Here is a 16,225-nt window from a genome sequence, read left to right as displayed (position 1 = left end):
CAGGGGCCCTGGTTTACGACCTGGCTATCCCATTTCCTATCCCACTCCCTGCTACTGCACTTGGAAAAACCAGCGGAGGATAAGGTTTTGGGCTCCTGCAAGCCCTGTGAGAGGCCTGGAAGAAGTTCCTGGTTTCTTGTGACCATTTGGGAAGTAAACCAGCAGATGGAAAATCTCTCGTTCAAACAAATGAATCTGAAAAAATTAAAATTTACTCATTTTAAAGACAGAGGGACACACAGAAAGGTGACGACATAAAGAGAAAAAGATCTTTTATCCTTCGGTTTACTCCCTAAACGGCTGCAACAGCGAGGGCTGTGCCACTTTGAAGACAGGAACCCAGAGCTCCATCCGCATCTCCCACACAGCATCTGCACCGCTCTCCACTACCTTCCTAACTGCCTTTACAGCAAGCTGAATTAGAAGCAGAACCAGCCATTGCTGTGTCAGGTCTAGAAATGAAACACACGAGATACCAGCATCGAAGACCAAGGCTTGACCTGTCGTCACATGCCAACACCCATGCAAATCATTTCACATGGAATGATAGAGCCATCTTTGGTGAATAGACAGCTAATGTACCACAGAGTGCAAAGTGTTATCTAAGAACTTCCTCCAGGCTCATTTTGAAGAGACCACTGCTATTCTCACATTATCCTCTATAAAAATTAAACCAACCTAGAGAAATCGGTAGTTAACAACACAATTCCACTTTAGAAATCAGGGAGCAGAATAGGCGAGACCACAGCAATCTCCCTGAGACCCAGGCAGAAAATCAGATTCACTTCTGATGAGATTCCCATTCATTAATTAAAAATGTCATACAATGGTGTGAGCATCTTACAAAACCTTTTACTCCCCATAGCAACCCTGTGAAATAAGATTATCCTGTTTACTTCTTGCTATGCAACGTAAGAATCTTGTGGTTTTAACTTCATATGTATCCATAGATATAGGAATAGAATTATACTTTTGAAAGCTGTATGCCTACCAAATACAAACGTTAAGCAAAATTTTTTTAATAAATGTTTGAGGGCCTGGAGCAGTGGCTTAGTAGCTAAATCCTTGCCTTGTATGCACCAGGATCCCATTAGGGTGCCAGTTCATGTCCCAGCTGCTCCACGTTGCATCCAGCAACCTGCTTATGGCCTGGGAAAGCAGACGAGGACAGGCCAAAGCCATGGGACTCTGCGCTTGCACGGGAGACCTGGAAGAGGCTCCTGGCTTTGGATCAGCACGGTTTCAGTCATTGTGGCCACTTACTGAGCAAACAGTAGATTCAAGATCTTTCTCAGTACGCCCTTCTCTGTAAAAATGACTTTCAAAAAAATAATAATAATAAGTAAATCTTAAAAAAAAATTCTTTTAGACACACATGGGAAAGTGAAAAAGCAGAGACAAAACACCCACCTAATATTTCACTCCCGCAATATCCAGGATCAGAAAAAGCCAGAGGTGGTGGCAGAGAACACAATATAGGTTTCCCCCATGGGTGGCAAGCACCCAACACTGAAGTCAGCACTGCAGCCTCCCGCCTGCACAGGGGGGATACTGAACTCTCCAGGTAGAGCTTAGAAAATAACACGGTTGCTCTAATGTGGGGCATGGGTGTCTAAGCCCCTAGGCTCAACAGGTGCTCTGAATTACTCTCTTGAAATCTCCTGCATTTATCACCCAGAATCTAGTATCTTACCACGATTTTGGTTCCATTCATGTGCTTCTCCTAAGTATTTTACATCAAACTGGTACTGTCCATTTATGTAAAAATAATCATCAGTACTAAGAATGACTCCATTTGGATTATCTTCTTGTAAAGTCCTGTAAATGACAAATGAAGCTGCTTTCATTAAGTTTCCTGAGCATTATAGATATAACTCAATAAAATGTTCAAGTACTGTCATTTAAAAATGAGAATAGTAGCTGGAACGGGGGGGGGGGTGTCAGACTAGACCAGCCCAGTCTGCGTAGTAAGATTGCGGATGCTGAGATGAGGTGAGTCATCCCAGCCTGGCCCAAGTGGGGGCTGGGTTTGTGAGTCCCAGGGACAGGGGATCTGACAAGGCTTGGGTAGGTCCTGGGGCCCGCCTGCGTGTGGGAGGGCGGGTTCCTGAGCCCTGGAAACGAGGGAACTGGTGGGGCTTGGGTCACCCAGCACAGATCCTGGGGCCCACCTTTTAGGTGCTATCAGGTTCGTGAGACCCAGAAGGGAATCTGGCGGAATTCTGGTCGCCCGTCCTGGGTTCTGGTGCCTTCCTATGAAGTGGGTGCCAGGTCCATGAACCCCAGTGGTGGGTGTCCAGCGGGGCTCGGTTCGCCTATACTGGGTCCTGGGGCCCACCTGCAAGAAGGATGTCAGGTTTGTGAGCCCCAAGGGTAGGGGACTGTGCAGGGCTCAGGTCGCCTGGCCGGGTGCTGGGCCAGCCTACTAGGTGGCTATTGGGTTCAAAGACCTCAGGAGTGGGGGATCTGGCAATGTTCTGGATGCCTGGCCTGGGTCCTTGAACTCGCTTGCAAGAACATGTCCTATTGAATGAAAAAGGTGGAGCAATGGACACAGGCTCTGTTGTAAAAGGACAATATGGCAGCTCACTTGGTGTGCTGTAGCATTAGAACAGAACTAACTGCACAACTACCCCAAACAATGGCAGGAAAAAATATTGCTGAATGAGGGAAACGGACATTGGGAGGGTGACATCGTCCTTGGATCACTGCAGCATCTCAGAACTATCCACACCACCTGGACAGAACCCTGGAATATGTCCACACTGAGACTCTGGGCTGATGTGAGGTGGCACTTCCTCATCCTGGGTACTGGGACATGTGGGAAGTTATCAGTGGTTTCTCTCTTTGTCTCTCCCCTTCCCCCAGGAATGACAAGAAGAAATAGCAGATTTGGAAGCAATGAGTTCACCCAATTTTCCCTAAGCCTCGGTCATTCCCACACTGATCAACCATGTAACCATTACTAAAAAATAAAATTTATTAAAAATTTTTTTTAATGAGAATACTGTGAAGTTCATACAAATTATCAGAAAGTCCTCTTAGGTATTTAATTATTTCCCACAAAAAGAAAAAACTAAGGTAGGTCTATCTCTAGATCAATTACTCAGAAAGCTTTCCAATGCAATAAAGATCTTTACTAACTATACAAATTTGAATATTATTAAATCTTTATTTATAGGGCCTGGCGGTGCGGCCTAGAGGCTAAAGTCCTCGCCTTGAATGTGCCTGGGATCCCATATGGTTGCCGATTCTAATCCCGGCAGCTCCACTTCCCATGCAGCTCCCTGCTTGAGGCCTGGGAAAGCAGTCGAGGACTGCCCAAGGCTTTGGGACCCTGCACCTGCGTGGGATACCCGAAAGACGTTCCTGCCTCCTGGCTTTGGAACGGTGCAGCACTGGCTGTTATGGTCACTTGGGGAGTGAATCATCGGATGGGAGATCTTTCTCTCCGTCTCTCCTCCTCTCTGTATATCTGACTTGGTTATTAAAAAAATAGTTAAAAAAAAATCTTTACTTACCAGGAAAACCTGATAATGAAAAATATCTCAGAGCTTTTTTTTAAAAAAAATTTATTTTTATTATTTTTTTATTGGAAAGGCGGATATACAGAGAGGAGAGACAGAGAAGAAGATCTTCCGTCCGATGATTCACTCCCCAAGTGACCGCAACGGCCGATACTATGCAGATCCGAAGCCAGGAGACTCTTCCGGGTCTCCCACGTGGGTGCAGGGTCCCAAAGCTTTGGGCCGTCCTCTGCTGCTTTCCCGGGCCACAGGTAGGGAGCTGGAAGGGAAGCCGGGCTGCCAGGATAGAATCGGCGCCCATATGGGATCCCGGGCGTGCAAGGTGAGGACCTTAACCACTTGCGCCACCGCGCTGGGCCCTATCTCAGAGCTTTTATCAGTCGCATGCATTCCTCTTACCAGATCACTTCAAAATACACTGATCGGGCGTGGTGCAGTAGCCAAGCACCTAAAGCCTCGCCTTGCATGTGCTGGGTGGGATAGCATATGGGCACCGGTTCTAATCCCAGCAGCTCCACTTCCCATCCAGCTCCCTGCTTGTGGCCTTGGAAAGCAGTCAAGGGCAGCACAAAGCCTTGGGACCCTGCACTTGCGTGGGAGACCAAGAGGAAGCTCCTGACTCCTGGCTTTGGATTGGCTCAGCTCCGGCCGTTGTTGCAGCTTGGGGAGTGAATCATCGGATGGAAGACCTTCCTCTCAGTCTCTCCTCTTCTCTGAATAATTGATTTTCCAAAAAAATAAATCTAAAAACATTGATCTACTTAATTTACTCTAAGTTAATGTCACTGAAAAGCAAGCAAAGCTTAAGAGACTTTCATATTTCTATTCGTTTTTTATTTTTCACCTTGATATTTTTCCTTCTTGATTCTGAAATTTACCTTCTATAGCTGTGGAATAAACACAAGCAAAAAAACAAAAGCAAAAACAAAAATCCAGACACTGCATTGCCCTCATTCTAAAACACTTCTAAAATATCATCACTTGCTCTTTTCTTCCTTACATGTAAATGCTAAAATTAAAATGTATTCTTTGATTTTACATTATCTATCGGCACCAATCAAGCCCCAGGTTCAAGTTTCAGCATTGAATATACACCAGTGTTCAAAAATTCTTGCACTCAGGGAGAGATTTGGGGAGGGGATAAGGGAAACCCCAGAGCCTATAAAATTGTAGCATGAACAAGAAAATTTTAAAGAAAATTTTTTTTAAAATACACAAATACTGGATATTTGTATAATACACAGGGATAGGAACTATATAGGAAGTATAAGCTTAGTCATTTATCTGATTCAAAAAAAATTCTTGCCCTCAGAGTTTACTTTCTATCTCTCCCTTCTGTGAATCTGCCATTAAAATAAAAATAAGTTTTAAAAAGTTTTAATAAAAAACAAATTATCTCATAATCCTGGGGTAATTTTAATGTTTGGGATAATTTTAATGTTCTGAGATAATAAAATTTCAATTAAAATCTCTAAGGAAAATAGTGTTATTTGCTGCACTTATAGAGACAAGTAGTAAGCAGAAAAGATTTGAGAAGTTATTCAGCATCTCTATTAAGCAAGGCATTCATGCATTAGACTCTCTTTTTTGGAACTCAAAACCTCATACCTGGCCAAGTAAGATTTTCCTGATCCTGGAAGCCCTCTGAGAAGAACGAGAACTAGTCCAACGTAAGATGTCTTCTTTCTTGCAACCTGAGAAACTGGAGTTTCTTGTACTTGATAAGCACTTGTTCCCTCTTTACTTCTCCATACTTTCGTTGGGGAAGAATGAGAAATAACCGAGGGTGGGAAAGAAGTGTAGTTGACAGGTCTCCAGTGTGCAGCTGTGGGGACCACAGGGGCTACAAAGCCATGGTTGCCTTGGAAGAGGTCAAAAGCAGGAATCATTGGATTCCAGATGGGTGGAGGTGGAGGCGGTGGTAGCAGCAGAGGGAGAGGGGTAAGGACTGGACAGTAGCTCACATCCTTCCCCTTCGGTGGCAGGTCAGCATGCTTGTGTGGCTTGAAACTGAACCCTTCAGAAGACACAAACACATCTGAGACCGGGGTAGATTTCTGATCCCCGCCTGTACCTGGAATATTAGGCCCTGAATTCTGCACAGGAAGATTTAAAGTGGGTTGAGGTTCACTGGCATCAGACTTTTCAGGGGTTTGAGAGAACTGAATCTCACACTCAGACTGTAAAAGCTCATTCTGTCTTTGACTGACAGTGTCACATTCCACTGGAGAGTCACTTGCTGGATTTAAAGAACTATGAGGAACAGAATCTTCTGGGTAATTATTTTCCAAAGCCAATGTGCCATCCTTTGTAAAATTTCTTGGCTCATTCAAAGCTGAATATGAAGATAAAGGGTTTGAACTTAAAGTAGAGTCAGAATTCTCTACATTTTCCCTGTCCAATTCCACATTTTGTGTAGAAAGAATGGGAGTCACACTATTTGAATCTGAACTTGTAAATTCCCTCGGGTCACTAACACCGTTCACATCTTGCAAAGGCAAAAATGAGTATACTTGGTCATCAGAAGAGTTTAATTTTTCAAAAGCATTCTGTATCAAGGAGTCCAGGTCTTCAGTTAGCTGCATGTCTAAAAAGGAATCCATTTTCGAATCTTCAGTCTCTTCCTCGAGAGGATATTTTTCCATTATTTCACTTCCTGCTGCACTTTTTTGGTTCTCAGAAACACGAAAGCTTTGTGACGTTGATTCTTCTATCTTGGCATCAGTGGCTGACAGCTCTAACAGACAATCCATGGCATTTTCGACTGTATAACAGTAACAACAAAAAAATAGAGAGAGCTAGGAGAACATACATAATTCTACTGAAGTACATAAAATTATACTGGATTTTGCACTGAATGAAACACAAAAAAATCAGTAAATATTATGTCACTTTTTAAAAATTAATATTTTACAATACATCAAATCTATATTGTGAAAAATTTCAATGATGGAAATATACAATGCTGTTCTTTCAGGCAAAATATAATAAACCATCATTATGTACATATTTTCTGAATGAATTTGTTGGATAATTGCTTAAATTTCTGTAAGGAAACATACTGGGGTTATTTATAAAAGCCCTAACATCAGTTAATTTATTCACAAAGTACTTACCTACTGTCCGTGCTTTTAGGTATGCTCCTAGTAAAGCTGTTTATATGATCAATGCTAGCAATTTCATTTAACACAAAAAAGATATCTTCCCATGTACCACATTACCACAAATACTTTGCACAAAATAACTGATATAACTTTATTGTACTGAGAGATGTTTGCAATCTAAAGAAAGAGATTATAGACGACAGTCACCCCTCAGTATCTGTGGGTGATAGCTTCCAGCACACACCATCAGACACCATAATCCACAAATGCTCAAATCCCCTATACATCATGGCAAAACACTTGCATATTACCTATATAACATATTCCTGTATACTTGAGATCATCTCTAATTACATATAAAATCTAACAGAAATAAATGCCATATAAACAATTGTTTAAATCGTATTGCTTAGGGAATGTTGACCAGAACAAAATCCATACATTTCCAGTATAGTTGCAAATTTTTTTTCTGAGTAGTTGCTTGAGTTCATGGATGCAGAACCCATGCATACAGAGGGCTGATCACACATGAGAAGACAATCACATCATGAAATAATAAATTTTAAATAGCATACATTTTGGTAACATACAAATGCCATACCAGCATATAGGATAATAGAGAAAGATTTCACATGATATGTAAATTGGGATTTGAAAAATAAAAAGCATGTTTTAACATGTTAAGAGAAACTGGCTGACGTAAGGAGAAGCAGTATGTATGGTAGATAAGCGAGATAAAACTGGAGAAGGAAACTGGGTGAAACTGAGAAGGGTCCTACACAAGTCATGCTAAAGAATGTTGATCTTATTAAGAAATTTTGAAAGGAAACCACCAGTCATATCATTTGTGCCAGAAATATTATACAAATTACCTCACTGAATCCTCAACTAATACTATGAGGTACATTAATCCTAGCAAATATATGAAGAAAATCAAATTCAAATAGACATGCACTTGGCCAAATCACTCAGGCACTAAGTGACAGAGCCAGAACTGGTGTGTCTGACTCCAATGCTGAGCTCATTCTGCCAGGACACAAAGAGACAGCCGCTAGAATTTTTAAACATTTAAAATTTGGGAATTTGTGTGTGTGTGTGTTTTGAAAGGTTTGTTCACTTGTTCTGTTTTAAGAAGCCAGGTCTAGAAACAGTACAGCACAGTAACAGCTCTGGCCTGGAGTCAGAATACCAGCATTTAAATCCCTACTTGGTGGCTATGACATGTTGAATAGATTAGTTAACTTTGCTAAGCCTCAAATCTCCCATTTATACTATGGGGATGATAAAAGTACCTACCTCAGAGGCTGTTGTGAGGATTACATGAGATAATCCATGAAAATTGTTGTGCACAAGGACTGGCACCTAGTAAGCACCCAATTAATGTTCCCTTAAGAAGAAAAACAAAGAGGGATTGGAGGGGGCAAGCCTGGTAGACAGACCAATTAGGAAATCATAGCAATACTACATAGGCTAGATGCCATACAAATGGAAAAAAAGGAGAAAAATAAAAAGAAAGAGAAAGAAATATGAGAAGTCTTTCAATTAAAAATATCTTCATGATAGAAAAACCAAGTGATCAAATTTAAAAATTAATGTGTATAAATCAAAAACAAAATTAAGTAAAAATAAAAGATTAGGATAACATGAAAAGAAAAATCTTTATATAGACTTTTGAGAAATCTATTAACTATTATATGAAAGCAAATAAAAATCAATAACTTATATAAGAATTTAAGAATTAATAATCATGCACAAAACCATTTAATATTTATTTAGAAAAATACAAATAAAGGTATAATTCTATTCATATCAAAATCTTCAAACACTACACAATGATGAAAATGTTGTAGTGAAACCACTAAACTTATCCAGCACTGATGGCATTATAAATCAGAACACACGTCAAGGCAATTTAGGCAGGATCTTATCAAAAGCTGGCAACTGTTCTCATTCCATGAAGTAAGAAATAAGACTTTCAGAATAAAAAAGAAACGCCAAAATAAGATTAATTATACCAGCATATTCTCTACCATATTTGCTATCCATAAAACGTTAGGCATAATGAATCAAAGTACAACTCTTGATTATCAGAAAGCTCTCCAAGTACAGACAGACTGCGACAGCTAGACTGGAAAAATGTTTGTTAACTTGTTAAATTAAGGCAGAATATGAATTCACTTCTTATTCAATGTAATTTCACCAATTCTATTATTCAAACTACTCAAAATATCAAACCTTTATAAGATCTATGGAAGATCCTAGAAAAAACAGTTTTCAGTTAAGATGTAGGATAACACATTTTCCTTATATTCCCCATTGCTGTGCTAGTTTACATGCAACAAATAAATTTCAAAGAAATTAAATTACTGGGGAAAAGGATGAAATCATAAAACTCTACATACGATCACTTCTGGGTATCATGAGCACTGTTGAAACCTCGTTTATTTCCTATGGTGACCAGACAGATAAGATGCTCACACCACAGATCACACAATGAAAGCAGAAGCTCATTATGCATTACCAAAATGTTACGAATCTAACACTAATGCTAAATAAAAATATCAAGCATGAACATTTAGTTTACTCAGTGGATTCAGATTCTTGTCTATCTGTAAACATACTTCTTAAATAATTTATTGTAAGTTATGGGCCCAGTGCAATAGCTTAGCGGGTAAAGTCCTTGCATTGAATGCACCAGGATCCCATATGGACATCAGTTCTAATCCCGGTGGTCCTGCTTCTGATCCAGCTCCCTGCCTGGGAATGCAGTCAAAGACAGTCCAAAGCCTTGGGACCCCGCACCCACATGGGAGACCCAGAAGAAGCTCCTGGCTCCTGGCTTCGGATTGGCTCAGCTCCGGCCATTGCAGCTGCTTGGGGAGTGAAGCTTCGGAAGGCAGATCTTCCTCTCTGTCTCTCCTCCTCTCTGTATATCCGCCTTTCCAATAAAAATCAAATAAATCTCAAAAAAAAAGTTACTCATAATTTGCTAGACTAAGGCTCTGGCTGAAGCAAAAATAAATAAATACTTAAATAAATACTTTACTAAATAAGTACTTTAATCCTCACCCAAAAAGTTCTATAAGGGCCCAGCGCAATAACCTAGTGGCTAAATCCTCACCTTGTATGCACCAGGATCCCACATGAGCGCCAGGTCATGTCCCAGTGGCCCTGCTTCCCATCCAGCTCCCTGCTTGTGGCCTGGGAAAGCAGTTGAGAACGGCCCAAAGCCTTGGGACCCTGCAACCGCATTGGAAACCCAGAAGAAGCTCTGGGCTTCTGCCTTTGGATCGGTGCAGCTCCAGCCATTGCAGCAGTTGAGAAATGAATCAGCAGACAGAAGTTCTTCCTCTCTGTCTCTCCTTCTCTCTGTATATCTGACTTTCCAATTAAAAAAACTTTTTAAAAAGTTCTAAAAGGTAAAAACTACTCATTTTCTCATTAACAGATTAGAAAATACTTAGAGAGCTAAGTGGCGGAGCTGAAAATCCAACCCAGTTTTCTTGACTCCAAAGCCAATGTATTGAAGCCATATTACTCTACCATCCTTGTTTCTTAATCAACTCCTATTTCCGTAACTTTAACTATTTATTCACTTGGCAAGTAATTTCTAAAGCCCCACTACGGCTTTCATGCTATTTGAGGGAATGGAAGTATGGCAACAAAATAAAAGGCTTTTTTAAACCACTGTCTTTATGGAGCTTACATTCTAGGACATAGGTTGTCAAAACTGTGCAATTTTATCTCCCAGGGAACAAATGACAATACATGAAAGCATTTTTTAATTTTTTGATTGTCTCAAGGGAAAAGGTAAGGGACAGAACTGCTGGCATCTACTGGTTATGGGCCGGGTGCTGCCAAATACCCTACAACACAAGGCAGGGCCATTCACAACCAAGAAGTAACACTAAACGCCACCTGTCCTAGAGGAGAGACAAAAGTAAAGTACAGAACATAGCTACAGTTACATCTAAAACTGTACAATTATTAAAACCAGAAACAACCGTCAGAGTACCAAACGTAGGACCTTATCACACAAGAGGCTTAATAAGTTACAAACAAAAATGGGTTGATAAAAAGTCATTCTTCTATGTTACTACTGGTCATGGCACAGTACACGATCACGTCTTCTTATATGATACAAAGGGTTCAAACTAAACTTTTTCTCACCTTTGAAATCACATTCAGAAAGCATCAAATACACTACATCGGGATCCAGGTCAGCAAACATCTCTGACATACTGGTGAACAGCTCCTCCTCATCAGCTCTGGTCTCACACACGGGAGGGAGGGCAGTGCTTGGACTCTCATCACTAGCAACACGAGACACGACCACTTCCTTAGGATTCGCAGTCTTCCGAAAAGGACTTCCCCCAACATTTCTCCTTCTCCTTGGCATTCTGAATTCGCAAACTAAAATGGTTCCCTTTTTTTTACATAAGATGTTTGACACTTAAGTCATAATTCAAAGAAAACAGGGTTAAGTATCTTGCACAATCCAGTAGCAAAAGGACCTAAAATAGAAAGCAAGTAAAAATACTCAGACTCTAGAATTATACTTCCATTTCTAAAATTGGAAAGGCAACTTAGCTCTAAGAAAGTACCACCAACTGTGGCATCAAAGCCACAAAGCAGTCAAACAGTTTCTCTCTCTGAAATAATCGGGCTTTACCATGATTGAACAAGACAGAAACGAAGATACTAACAAAATGCAATAAATTTCAGACCAGTGAGTACACTGTTTCAATATCATTATTGATTTACTTACAACACAAAATAGTATCCATGGTAAAATTGTACTTATACCCACTGAACACCCAGACCTGGATATCTGCGATGCATCATGAATTTACATGTCCAAAACTGAGCTCCTGGTCACTCTTCAAACCTGCTCTTCCTAGTCTTTCCCATCTTCATCACATTCTTTCCTCCCAATGATTCATGAAAAATTGTGGAATGAACCTTGATTCCTCTTCCCATATCCAACTGGTAAGCCAATTTTGCCAGCACAACTTCAAAATGTATCCAGAATATGACCATTCTTTGCCGTCTCCACTGCTACCCCCTGGACGTATCTACCACATCCTTTTGCCCAGTTGTTCTAACAGGCCAGCCAAGCTCCCTGCAGCCTTGCCACTTCAGTCCCTTAGCACAAGAAGCCAGAGTGACTCAGCTAAGCTGTTGGTTCAATCATGCCTCTCTTCGGCTACACTACTCACTAGCGGCCCATCTCGCTCAGGACAAGACGCCCCATGATCCAAACACAAGTTTTGACTCTACACTCTCTTCCCTGAATCTCCTTTCCCTCACTCGTGCAACTCAGGCCACGATTGACATTTAGCCTTCTTGCTTTCCTTAAGCAACACCAGCCATCTTTTTACCTGCAAACCTTTTCCACCTGGGTCTCTCTTCCTGACATCTCTCTCCCCTAAGTATCTGCAGAACACAAGTCCTCAGCACCTTGTCTTGATACTCACATGTTACTGCTGTCTCAGGAACTCAGTTACCTCAATGCCTACCTGAGTTCTCCCCATAGGCCCTACAGCTTCTAACAGAGCATGTTTTTATTTATTTGTTGTACCTTTTACCCGTACTCCGGTGAAGTGTAAGCTCCACAAGGGCAGGGACTCCTATCCAGAGAACTACACTCTACTTGCTGTATCACTTCTACGTGACTGACAAACATTTTAAACTTAACACATTTAAAATTAAATGTCTGGTTGGTTGGTTCACCCAAGAACTTGAAATGCCACTTGAGATGCCCACGTCTCTTATCAGCGTGCATGGTTCCAATCCTGACTGCACAGCTGATCCAATGTCCCGCTACTATCACCCCGGAGACAACAGGTGATGCCTGCCGCCCAGGCAGGTGGGAGATCTGGGCAGAGTTCCTGGTTCCAGACCTTCACCTATCCCAGCCCCAGCTGCTGTAGGCATTTGGAAAGCCAGCCAGCATATGGAAGATCTCTCTCTCTACCTGTAATTTTTCAAAAATAAATAAATGTCTAAACAAGGAAGAACTAAACAATACCAATCAGTCACTGGAGTAAGGATGCACACATAGTTAAAAAAGAGAAAGGAGAAAGGAGGAGACTAAGGAGGAAGAGAGGAAAAAGAAATCTTGACCTCAATTTCATATCCTACAGAAAAATTCACCCAAAATGAATGGCAGAGGTTAGTACAGTAGTACAGTGTGTTAAGCTGCTGCCTGTGGTGCTGGCATGTTAACAATGGTTTGGGTTGGGGCCTGGCGCCATGGCCTAGCGGCTAAAGTCCTCAGCTTGAACATGCCAGGATCCCATATGGGCGCCTGTTCTAACCCCAGCAGCCCCACTTCCCATCCAGCTCCCTGCTTGTGGCCTGGAAAAGCAGTCGAGGACGGCCCAAAGCTTTGGGACCCTGCACCCATGTGGGAGACCGAAGGAAGTTCCTGGTTCCCGCCTTCAGATCAGCACAGTACTGGCCATTGCGCTCACTTGGGGAGTGAATCATCGGACAGAAGTTCTTCTCTCTGTCTCTCCTCCTCTCTGTATATCTGACTTTGTAATAAAAATAAATAAATCTTAAAAAGAAAAAGTGGTTTGGATCCTGGCTGCTCCACTACAATTTAGCCCTCTGCTCCCGAGCCTGGGGAGCAGCTGAGGACAGCCCAGGTATGGTCACTTGGTATGGTAGCTGTCACCACACAAGTGACCTGAACAGAGTTGTCACCTCTGTGCTTTGACCTGGCCCAGCCTTGGCCATTGTGGCCATTCTCAGTTTCTCAATCTCTGTAAATATGCCATTCAAATAAATAAATAAATGATCTTAAAACAAAAACTGCAGATTTTAATGTACTATAACAATATTTAAGGCAAAAAAAGAATATCTTCAATATCTTGGGTCATGCAAAAACATAAAAAGCACAATTTGGGAAAGGAAAAAACTGATAAACAGAACTTCATCAAAATTAAAGCTTTTGTCCCATGAAAAACCCTGATAAGAGAAGGAAAAGACAGGCTTTAAACTGGGAAGATATATCTGCATAACACACACATGACTAAGAACCAGAATCTAAACTATATAGAGTTCATCACAACTCAACAGAACTTAGGTTGGCAAGCATTAATGAAATATTTCAAAACAGCCAGCAGAGATGTCGAATGTTCCCAATAGGAAGAAAGGATATACTTGTTACACTACTACCAAAATGCATAATTACTATGTCTAAAAACCATGCCCAAATAATGCAATTGGGAAATCAGAAAAAAAAAAAGTATACAAATATATATAAATGGCAAATAAAAAGATGCTCAGCACCATTAGGCATTAAGTAAATACAAATTAAAACTAAAATGAGAAAGTACTTACCTACCAAATTGACTAAAATTTAAAATAGTAACATGAAACCACAGCAAGGTTTTGCAGAAACTAAACTACTCACATTGCTGATGGAGTGTACAGTGGTAACAGTCATTCTAGAAAACACACGACAGCTTCTTTAAAAACTACACCTGCAATTACCATACAACTCAGCAACAATACTTTTGGCATTTAATCCTGATACTAGTTGATAATAAAAAACATAAAATTAATATATACAACAACCTGGATGAAATATATGTATACAACAGCCAAATTCCAAAGAGTATACTTGCCAAAAAAAAGCCATTCTTGAAGGGAGGGCTGAGAAGCCCCTCATGAGAAGTTATTAAATAACTTGTATAACACTCTTGAATTAAAAAAATTATAGAAATGGAGACCAGATGATGGTGTCAAGTGTCAAGGAAGGAGAGGAGGAGGCACATCCTAACAGGTGAATCTGAAGGATCATCATGGTAACAGAAGTGATCTGTATAGTATCTGAATTAATGTCAATAGCTGGTTGTGATGTCATGCTATATTTTGGGGGGTTTTTGCTTGGTTATTTCATGCTATATATTTACAAAGATGTGGACATAGGGAAACTGAGTGCAGAGCACGGATCTCTCTGTATTTTTTATTAAACGTGTGAATTCATACAATCTCAAAATAAAAACCTAAATTTAAAAAAGGTCCAGTTATGTATGCATAATGACACCTTGGTCAACAACAGAGCACAAATATATTTAAACTGCTACTGACAAACATCATAGCATACTTACACTTTATCTCTGTAAAACAACAAAATTGCTTAACGATCCATGTTCCAAAACTTATTTACTACCAATAAATGATGCATGGCCGAATGCAAAACTAAAGTCCATCCCTCAGGGCCATGCCTTGGCACAGTAGGCCAGGCCCCTGCCTATGGCGCCAGCATCCCATATGGGCACTGCTTCTACTTCCTGCTGCTCCTGTTCTGATCCAGCTCCCTGACTATTGCAGGAAAAGCAGGGGAGCATGGCTGAAGTAAGTGGGAGACCCGGAAAAATCTCCTGGCTCCAGCCCAGATCAGCCCTAGCCTTTGTGGCCATTTGGGGAGTAAACTAGCAAGTGAGAGATTGTTCTCTCTGCCTCTCCTTTTCTCTAACTCTGCCTTTCCAATAAACATTAATCCTGAAAAAAAGAAAGGGAAAATTAGGCTGAAACACATATTTTCTTTTTCTTTTTCTTTTATTTTTAAAGATTTATATTTATTCTTATTGCAAAGTCAGATATACAGAGAGGAAGAGAGACAGATAGGAAGATCTTTCGTCCTATGATTCACGCCCCAACTGACTGCAACAGCCGGAGCCGTGCCGATTTGAAGCCAGGAGCCAGGAATTTCCTTCAGGTCTCCCACATGGGTGCAGGGTCCCAAGGCTTTGGGCCGTCCTCGACTGCTTTCCCAGGCCACAAGCAGGGTGCTGGATGGGAAGTAGAGCTGCCGGGATTAGAACAGGCGCCCATATGGGATCCTGGCATGTTCAAGCTGAGGACTTTAGCCGCTAGGCCACCGTGCCAGGCCCACAACATATTTTCTTTACTCAAAAATACATCATAATTGTCTGTTTCACTTCCCATACAGCTCCCTAGTGGTGACCCGGGGAACCAGTGAAAGAAGGCCTAAAGACGTGGGTTCCTGCATAGATGCGGTAGTAGACCAGGAGGAAACTCCAGTCTCCTGCCTTCAGACCAACTAACAGTCACTGCTGTCACTTAGGAGTGAATAAGCAGATGAAAGACCCAGTTTATGGTCTCTTCTCTGTGTAACTGTCTTTCAAATAAACACACATCTAAAAAAAAAAGTCCAAAAGTCCATCAAAATTTAAAAAAATAATAAAGTAAAAGACAAAAAAATGTCCTCACTAGCTGCTGAAGCTTAGCCAGGCTGGAGCCAGAAGCTTTTCTTGTTTTCCCATGTGTGTGGCAGGTGCCCAAGTGCTTGGGCCGTCCTCTGCTGCTTTAATTACTAAGGTCATTATCAGGGAGCTGGAATAAAAATGGGAGCATTCAGGACTCAACTTGGCTCCCATGTGGGCATCATTAGCACTGGTTTAACTTGTGCCGCCATCCTTGCCCCATCACTTTTAGATGTGTCTGACTGGAGAAGTTGTTAGGGACACAAGGTAGAAACCCTCTGTGGATAATGTCATTTGAGTCCCACCTCCGACACCACATGCTGGCTGAGTCTGGACTACACTGCTTGCAATT

At 41.3% G+C, this 16,225-nt stretch overlaps 1 protein-coding gene across 1 annotated transcript in view; it reads right to left on the bottom strand.

Moving 5' to 3' along the window:
* The window catches only part of N4BP2 (NEDD4 binding protein 2), a 75,279-nt gene that overhangs the window by 43,595 nt on the left and 15,459 nt on the right, over nt 1-16,225 (bottom strand). Inside the window, exons 4-6 of the mRNA XM_040966381.1 lie at nt 10,802-11,145; nt 5,136-6,291; nt 1,694-1,818 (exon numbers count right to left, since the gene is read on the bottom strand). Coding sequence (XP_040822315.1) covers nt 1,694-1,818; nt 5,136-6,291; nt 10,802-11,030 — 1,510 coding nt within the window. The 5' untranslated portion in view covers nt 11,031-11,145. The remainder of the gene's footprint in view (nt 1-1,693; nt 1,819-5,135; nt 6,292-10,801; nt 11,146-16,225) is intronic.

This window comes from Ochotona curzoniae, unplaced genomic scaffold (genome assembly GCF_017591425.1).
Source record: "Ochotona curzoniae isolate NIBS_2020 unplaced genomic scaffold, NIBS_Ocur_1.0 scaffold_4505, whole genome shotgun sequence".
Taxonomy (NCBI): Eukaryota; Metazoa; Chordata; class Mammalia; order Lagomorpha; family Ochotonidae; genus Ochotona; species Ochotona curzoniae.
Note: the sequence above shows the minus strand (reverse complement) of the source record. Positions and strands in the feature narration are given on the sequence as shown.